The following is an 8,645-nucleotide window of genomic DNA, read 5'->3' as shown; positions in this document are numbered from 1 at the left end:
CCAGCACCTCTCCTAAACAGGTGTTCTACTCTGCTAGCCAGCACCTCTCCTAAACAGGTGTTCTAGCCAGCACCTCTCCTAAACAGGTGTTCTACTCCCTAGCCAGCACCTCTCCTAAACAGGTGTTCTACTCCCCTAGCCAGCACCTCTCCTAAACAGGTGTTCTACTCTGCTAGCCAGCACCTCTCCTAAACAGGTGTTCTACTCCCCTAGCCAGCACCTCTCCTAAACAGGTGTTCTACTCTGCTAGCCAGCACCTCTCCTAAACAGGTGTTCTACTCTGCTAGCCAGCACCTCTCCTAAACAGGTGTTCTACTCTGCTAGCCAGCACCTCTCCTAAACAGGTGTTCTACTCCCTAGCCAGCACCTCTCATAAACAGGTGTTCAATTCTGCTAGCCAGCACCTCTCCTAAACAGGTGTTCAACTCTGCTAGCCAGCACCTCTCCTAAACAGGTGTTCAACTCTGCTAGCCAGCACCTCTCCTAAACAGGTGTTCTACTCTGCTAGCCAGCACCTCTCCTAAACAGGTGTTCTACTCTGCTAGCCAGCACCTCTCCTAAACAGGTGTTCTACTCTGCTAGCCAGCACCTCTCCTAAACAGGTGTTCTACTCTGCTAGCCAGCACCTCTCCTAAACAGGTGTTCTACTCTGCTAGCCAGCACCTCTCCTAAACAGGTGTTCTACTCTGCTCTCCTAAACAGGTGTTCTAGCTAGCCAGCACCTCTCCTAAACAGGTGTTCAACTCTGCTAGCCAGCACCTCTCCTAAACAGGTGTTCTACTCTGCTAGCCAGCACCTCTCCTAAACAGGTGTTCTACTCTGCTAGCCAGCACCTCTCCTAAACAGGTGTTCTACTCTGCTAGCCAGCACCTCTCCTAAACAGGTGTTCTACTCTGCTAGCCAGCACCTCTCCTAAACAGGTGTTCAACTCTGCTAGCCAGCACCTCTCCTAAACAGGTGTTCTACTCCCCTAGTCAGCACCTCTCCTAAACAGGTGTTCTACTCCCCTAGCCAGCACCTCTCCTAAACAGGTGTTCTACTCTGCTAGCCAGCACCTCTCCTAAGCAGGTGTTCTACTCCCCTAGCCAGCACCTCTCCTAAACAGGTGTTCTACTCCCCTAGCCAGCACCTCTCCTAAACAGGTGTTCTACTCTGCTAGCCAGCACCTCTCCTAAGCAGGTGTTCTACTCCGCTAGAAAACCTATCTACTGTCATAAAAAAAATCATATCAAAATAACCAGACATGTTTTCTCTTACAGATAGTGTCTGGGGTACTCTACTCTATTGTTGCTCTTTTTTACATCCAAAGTTTTTTTTTAAATCGAGATGAGACCATACTATTCCTTTCGAGATGAGACCATACTATTCCTTTCGAGATGAGACCATACTATTCCTTTCTAGATGAGACCATACTATTCCTTTCGAGATGAGACCATACTATTCCTTTCAAGCCACACTGGAAGAACCATCTTCCAAGTGGGGGACCGAAGATGCAGATGTCGACCATGGAGCACGTGCATCACATGCAAACATAACCGGATTATCTGTAGAGGAATGACACACACACAGAGAGAGAGAGAGAGCCAAGAGTTTGAAAATAACAATTTAATCACATAAAGCATACAAATTGATTCTGATGTGCTCTATACTCAAGAATTCATGTCTTGAGATTTGTTTTAAAACATACCAATTATTTTTTAGTAGACTTTATCCAATTAGATTTCATATGGCATAACAAAAAGCACACATTTTCTGTAACAAATATGAGATAATAGGAGCACTTGTTCTTTCAAGTATGTGTGATGTACTAGAGCTCTTTCCACACTGGGAGTAGTGGTAAGGCTTCTCCCCTTTCTCTTCTCCCATGTGTTTGTTACCTCATGGTCCTTCAGGTTCCCTAACTGGGTAAATATCTCTCCACACTGAGAGCATTGATATTGTTTCTCTTTAGTGTGGATTCTTTCATGCTCTGTCAGTTGCCTTACAAAGGTAAATCTCATTCCACAGTAGGATCAGTGTAAAGGCTACTCTACAGAGTTTGTTAGCTCATGTTAATTTTATTCCACAGTGGGAGTAATTCCAAAAGGCTTCACGCTTGTGTGTACTTTCTCATGCTGTTTCAGTTTGCCTAATTTCTTAAAACTCTTTCCACACTGGGAGCAGTGGTAAGGCTTGTCCGCTGTGTGTGCTCGCTCATGTATTTTCAGACTCCCTAGCTGGTTAAAACTCTTTCCACACTGGGAGCATTGATAGGGCTTCTCTCCTGAGTGTATTCTCTCATGTGTTTTTAAGTTACATGACATGGTGAAATTCTTTCCGCACTGTGAGCAATGGTAAGGCTTCTCTCCCGTGTGTGTTCTTTCATGGTATTTCAGGTAAGCGGGCTGGGAAAAACTATTTTGACACTGGGAGCATTGGTAGGGCTTCTCTCCAGTGTGTATTCTCTCATGTCGTTTCAGGCCGTTTAACCGGCTAAATCTCTTCCCACAGTCTGAGCAGTAGTAAGGCTTTTCTCCAGAGTGTAAACCTATATGTCTTTTCAGAGAATCTGATGAGGTAAAACTACTTCCACACTGGGAGCATTGGAAAGGTTTTTCTCCTGTGTGTACACTCTTATGCAATTTAAGATGCGATGACCGGGAGAATCTCTTTCCACACAGGGAGCATTGGAACGGCTTCTCTCCTGAGTGTATTCTCTCATGTGATTTCAGGGAACCTGACGAGGAAAATCTCTTTCCACACTGGGAGCATTGGAAAGGCTTCACTCCTGAGTGTATTCTCTCATGTGATTTCAGGGAACCTGATGAGGAAAATCTCTTTTCACATTGAAAGCAGTGATAAGGCTTCTCTCCTGTGTGCGTTCTCTTATGTTTTTTCAGGTGCCCTAACTGGATAAATCTCTTTCCGCACTGAGAGCAGTGATGTGGTCTTGCTGATTTGGACATCACTGGGTCTGGTTCCTCGACGGGACACGTCCCACTTTCAGAGTAAGAGTCTGGTCGCTCTCCTGCCAAAGACAGAGTATTTTTCAGTTTAACAGAGAATTTCCAGAGTGGGCTCTCTGTTACCTTTGAAGTAATGACAATTGTACACGTAGAAATTAACATTATAGGCCATTAACCTCTCTAGGGGATGTGGGACGGTAGCGTCCCACCTGGCCAACATCCAGTGAAATTGCAGAGTGCCAAATTCAAAAACATACAAGTGTTACACATCGGTTTAAAGATTAACTTCTTGTTAATCCAACCACGGTGTCAGATTTCAAAAAGGCTTTACGGCGAAAGCATACCATGCGATTATCTGAGAACAGCGCCCAGCAGACAAATCATTACAAACAGTTACCAGCCAAGTAGAGGAGTTACTGCAATCTGTTATGTAATGTTCTGTACTGCACTCTACTGTTCCGTTCTGTACTGAACTGTTACACAAGTCAGAAAAACAATACAATTAATCACTTACCTTTGATGATCTTCATATGGTTGCACTCACAAGACTCCCATTTACTCAATAAATGTTTGTTTCATTCGATAAAGTCCCTCTTTATAGCCAAAAACCTCCAAAAAAAACTCCTTTTGTTCAGTAATCCACAGGCTCAAAGGCAGTCACAACAGGAAGACGAAAATATAATCAATCCTCAAGTTGTTTTTAGTCATAATAATCAATAATATTTCAAACGGACAAAAGCTTCGTCAATATAAAAGGAAAACAAGAAAGGCACGCTCTCTCTGGGACACTGAATGGTCCACTCATTCAGAGTGGTCTTACTCCCACATTGTTCAGAATACAAGCCTGAAACCAATTCTAAAGACTGTTGACATTTAGTGGAAGCCATAGGAAGTTCTGGACTGCACTCTACTGTTCTGTTTTGTACTGAACTCTACTGTTATGTTCTGTACTGCACTCTACTGTTATGTTCTGTACTGCACTCTACTGTTATGTTCTGTACTGCACTCTACTGTTCCGTTCTGTACTGAAATCTACTGTTATGTTTTGTACTGCACTCAACTGTTATGTTCTGTGCTGCACTCTAGTGTTCTGTACTGCACTCTAGTGTACTGCACTCTACTGTTATGTTCTGTACTGCACTCAACTGTTCTGTTCTGTACTGCACTCAACTGTTCTGTTCTGTGCTGCACTCAACTGTTCTGTTCTGTGCTGCACTCAACTGTTCTGTTCTGTGCTGCACTCAACTGTTCTGTTCTGTGCTGCACTGTTCTGAACTCTACTGCACACTACTGTTCTGTACTGCACTCCACTGTTCTGTACTGCACTCCACTGTTCTGTTCTGTACTGCACTCTGTTATGTAATGTTCTGTACTGCACTCTACTGTTCCGTTCTGTACTGAAATCTACTGTTATGTTTTGTACTGCACTCAACTTATGTTCTGTTCTGCACTCTAGTGTTTTGTACTGCACTCTAGTGTTCTGTACTGCACTCTACTGTACTGCACTGCACTCTGTTATGTACTGCACTGCACTCTACTGTTATGTACTGTACTGCACTCTACTGTCATGTCATGTACTGCACTCTACTGTCATGTCATGTACTGCACTCTACTGTCATGTCATGTACTGCACTCTACCATCATGTCATGTACTGAACTCTACTGTCATGTCATGTACTGCACTATACTGGCATGTTCTGTACTGCACTCTATTGTTCTGTTTCAGTGCCTTGCGAAAGTATTTGGCCCCCTTGAACTTTGCGACCTTTTGCCACATTTCAGGCTTCAAACATAAAGATATAAAAGTGTATTTTTTTGTGAAGAATCAACAACAAGTGGGACACAATCATGAAGTGGAACGACATTTATTGGATATTTCAAACTTTTTTAACAAATCAAAAACTGAAACAATTGGGCGTGCAATATTATTCAGCCCCCTTAAGTTAATACTTTGTAGCGCCACCTTTTGCTGCGATTACAGCTGTAGGTCACTTGGGGTATGTCTCTATCAGTTTTGCACATAGAGCGACTGAAATTTTTTCACATTCCTCCTTGCAAAACAGCTCGAGCTCAGTGAGGTTGGATGGAGAGCATTTGTGAACAGCAGTTTTCAGTTATTTCCACAGATTCTCAATTGGATTCAGGTCTGGACTTTGACTTGGCCATTCTAACACCTGGATATGTTTATTTTTGAACCATTCCATTGTAGATTTTGCTTTATGTTTTGGATCATTGTCTTGTTGGAAGACAAATCTCCGTCCCAGTCTCAGGTCTTTTGCAGACTCCATCAGGTTTTCTTCCAGAATGGTCCTGTATTTGGCTCCATCCATCTTCCCATCAATTTTAACCATCTTCCCTGTCCCTGCTGAAGAAAAGCAGGCCCAAACCATGATGCTGCCACCACCATGTTTGACAGTGGGGATGGTGTGTTCAGGGTGATGAGCTGTGTAGCTTTTACGCCAAACATAACATTTTGCATTGTTGCCAAAAAGTTCCATTTTGGTTTCATCTGACCAGAACACCTTCTTCCACATGTTTGGTGTGTCTCCCAGGTGGCTTGTGGCAAACTTTAAACGACACTTTTTATGGATATCTTTAAGAAATGGCTTTCTTCTTGCCACTCTTCCATAAAGGCCAGATTTGTGCAATATACGACTGATTGTTGTCCTATGGACAGAGTCTCCCACCTCAGCTGTAGATCTCTGCAGTTCATCCAGAGTGATCATGGGCCTCTTGGCTGCATCTCTGATCAGTCTTCTCCTTGTATGAGCTGAAAGTTTAGAGGGACGGCCAGGTCTTGGTAGATTTGCAGTGGTCTGATACTCCTTCCATTTCAATATTATCGCTTGCACAGTGCTCCTTGGGATGTTTAAAGCTTGGGAAATCTTTTTGTTTCCAAATCCGGGTTAAACTTCTTCACAACAGTATCTCGGACCTGCCTGGTGTGTTCCTTGTTCTTCATGATGCTCTCTGCGCTTTTAACGGACCTCTGAGACTATCACAGTGCAGGTGCATTTATACGGAGACTTGATTACACACAGGTGGATTGTATTTATCATCATTAGTCATTTAGGTCAACATTGGATCATTCAGAGATCCTCACTGAACTTCTGGAGAGAGTTTGCTGCACTGACAGTAAAGGGGCTGAATAATTTTGCACGCCCAATTTTTCAGTTTTTGATTTGTTAAAAAAGTTTTAAATATCCAATAAATGTCGTTCCACTTCATGATTGTGTCCCACTTGTTGTTGATTCTTCACAAAAAAATACAGTTTTATATCTTTCTGTTTGAAGCCTGAAATGTGGCAAAAGGTCGCAAAGTTCAAGGGTGCCGAATACTTTCGCAAGGCACTGTATGTACTGCACTCTACTGTTATGTTATGTACTGCACTCTACTGTCATGTTCTGTACTGCACTCTACTGTTATGTACTCTACTGTTATGTTATGTACTGCACTCTACTGCTCTGTACTGCACTCTACTGCTCTGTACTGCACTCTACTGCTCTGTACTGCACTCTACTGCTCTGTACTGCACTCTACTGCTCTGTACTGCACTCTACTGCTCTGTACTGCACTCTACTGCTCTGTACTGCACTCTGCTGCTCTGTACTGCACTCTACTGCTCTGTACTGTTCTCTACTCTACTGTTATGTACTGAACTCTACTGATCTGTTCGGAACTGTGCTGTCCAAACTTCAGATTTGGTCCAGACCAACCAAATGTGGTCTTGTTTGGGGGGACAGAAGCTCATTAAAATAATAGCCAGTGTATAGAACAATACCCGAATATGCAAAGTAGGACAGTGCATATTTCTACCTTTTTTCTACCTATTCAGGATACATCACCACGAAGAGAGAACCCACTTCCCTTACTGTACTTCAAGAACCAAAACAGATGTTTATCAAAGTCATTGAGTGATGTCATAGATGACACCTCATTCTTTCTGCAGACATCGTTGATTCTTAATTCGGAGTGAATATTTAACAGAGTTTTTTTGGAATGTACACAAACTGAGGGAGATGGAACCAACATTCTGTAACCAAATTTTGCATCTGCACAGTTCCCGACAGTATAAGTGGTTTGTTGTTGTTGTCAAATGTTAAAAGTAGTGATTGTGCATAGAGTGGAAAGGTTTGTTCAGCTTTGAAATCAATGTTTGTTGTTGTTGGTTGGCATACATTGAAAGTAAGACATCTGAGTCTCGGCGATTCCATACCTTTAACAATTCCTACTACAGAACAAATGACTCAAAGTGTAGAACTTCAGTAGAATGCCCATTTAATAAAGGGGAAACCTGCAGTTACTACGTCCACCTTTTATGGGCTTATACATGAATTATATGTACCCATTGATTCTTGAAAATATAAGTTATTAATGCCTCATGAGCTTAGTTCAACTGTCATACCCCCACCAGAACCCACTATATACAATCAAAACAAGGTTAAAACTATCATTTTGGATGGTCAGTCTTTGCATCCATAGTTCTGTCTATGAATTTGAGAGTGGTTACGTTTCATCAGCCCCATCCCTCAGAGTTTTACAGGAACAGGGGCGGGGATCCCGCTTTGATATTGTTTCAACTGCAGATTTCCCCTTAAAAACCACTCGTTTGGATCAACAACTGCGGCGCTTGTGCCCATGTTTTTAAGATAGTACACTACTCACTGGTGTTAATCAGATCTCCAGTCTGCTCTTCTTCCTCCTCCAATGTGACAGTAATCTCCCCCTCCTCTTCTTTCACTGTGACAGTCGTCGCCTCTTCCTTCACAGTAACATCCTCCTCTTTCACTCTGAAAGCTTCTTCTTCTTCTTTCAATGTAACAGCTTCATCTTTTTTAACTGTGACAGCCTCCTCTCCCTCCTCCTCTTTCACGAGAGCTTCTTTCTCTGTCCAGCAGACCTGCTCTTCTTTAGCAAGGGACAAGCTCATGGTCGAATATGTTAGCTAGCTAGTTAGCATTAGCGAATAGCCCACTAACGTTACTAGGCTAAGTTAATAAGTAATCTTACCGACAACATAAATGACATTTTATGAAGTATAGTAAATAAGCAGATAGTGTGTTTAAAACACGGAGGTTAATATACACCAATAAATGGTCAATGAGCTCCAATGTTTCGGTGTTATGTTGGCTAGCTAGCTGTGAAGATGGCTGAATCAGTAGCAGAGTTGTAGCTGTTGTTGAAGAAGCGTCCCGCACCGTCCATTAGATTATACGTCACGCAAGAGGCACCAGCTGAAAGACTCGTATTGCCATCTGCTGACTCATGTGGGTAAACGCAATTTAACAAAAATAATATTCTTGCAATTAATTAAACACTAGGCAGGTTTTCATTTACCCAGGATAATTCGAAAAGCAATGTCGCAGAAAGAAAATCATTGCGACCTGTGTAACAGAAACGGCAGGAGAAATCTTCAAAAGATGCAATTTTAGTCTCAGTTAAGCAGGGCTGGAATGGTCTTCTGTATAACTTTTTTTATTGCAACAAAAGATGATGGAAAATGTGCAGTTGGGGCTGTAACACAGGGTTATAAACGGGATGTTTCATCTAGTATAACATCCAGAGTTACATCCAGCATTCGGCTCAGAGTTACACCCAGCATTCGGCTCAGAGTTACACCCAGCATTCGGCTCAGAGTTACACCCAGCATTCGGCTCAGAGTTACACCCAGCATTCGGCTCAGAGTTACATCCAGCATTC

At 42.8% G+C, this 8,645-nt stretch overlaps 1 protein-coding gene across 1 annotated transcript; it reads right to left on the bottom strand.

Annotated features, from left to right (window-relative positions):
- Positions 1-1,590: 1,590 nt before the first annotated feature.
- Positions 1,591-8,312, bottom strand: LOC121845807 (zinc finger and SCAN domain-containing protein 2-like). The gene is made up of 2 exons (XM_042317795.1): positions 7,611-8,312; positions 1,591-3,007 (listed from the first exon to the last, which is right to left on the bottom strand). Exons 1-2 carry the CDS (start codon positions 7,873-7,875, stop codon positions 2,058-2,060), a joined length of 1,215 nt encoding a protein of 404 aa, XP_042173729.1. The 5' UTR covers positions 7,876-8,312; the 3' UTR covers positions 1,591-2,057.
- Positions 8,313-8,645: the final 333 nt, after the last annotated feature.

The sequence above is a fragment of the Oncorhynchus tshawytscha genome, unplaced genomic scaffold (assembly GCF_018296145.1).
Source record: "Oncorhynchus tshawytscha isolate Ot180627B unplaced genomic scaffold, Otsh_v2.0 Un_contig_11018_pilon_pilon, whole genome shotgun sequence".
Classification (NCBI taxonomy): domain Eukaryota; kingdom Metazoa; phylum Chordata; class Actinopteri; order Salmoniformes; family Salmonidae; genus Oncorhynchus; species Oncorhynchus tshawytscha.
This window is presented reverse-complemented; position numbering and strand designations above follow the sequence as displayed.

Excerpts from the sequence above, each read along its gene's own strand:
- LOC121845807 (XM_042317795.1), bottom strand. The coding sequence starts at position 7,875 with ATGAGCTTGTCCCTTGCTAAAGAAGAGCAGGTCTGCTGGACAGAGAAA. Across the intron at positions 3,008-7,610 it reads TGGAGATCTGATTAACACCA|GAGAGCGACCAGACTCTTAC; the intron begins GTGAGTAGTGTA and ends TGTCTTTGGCAG.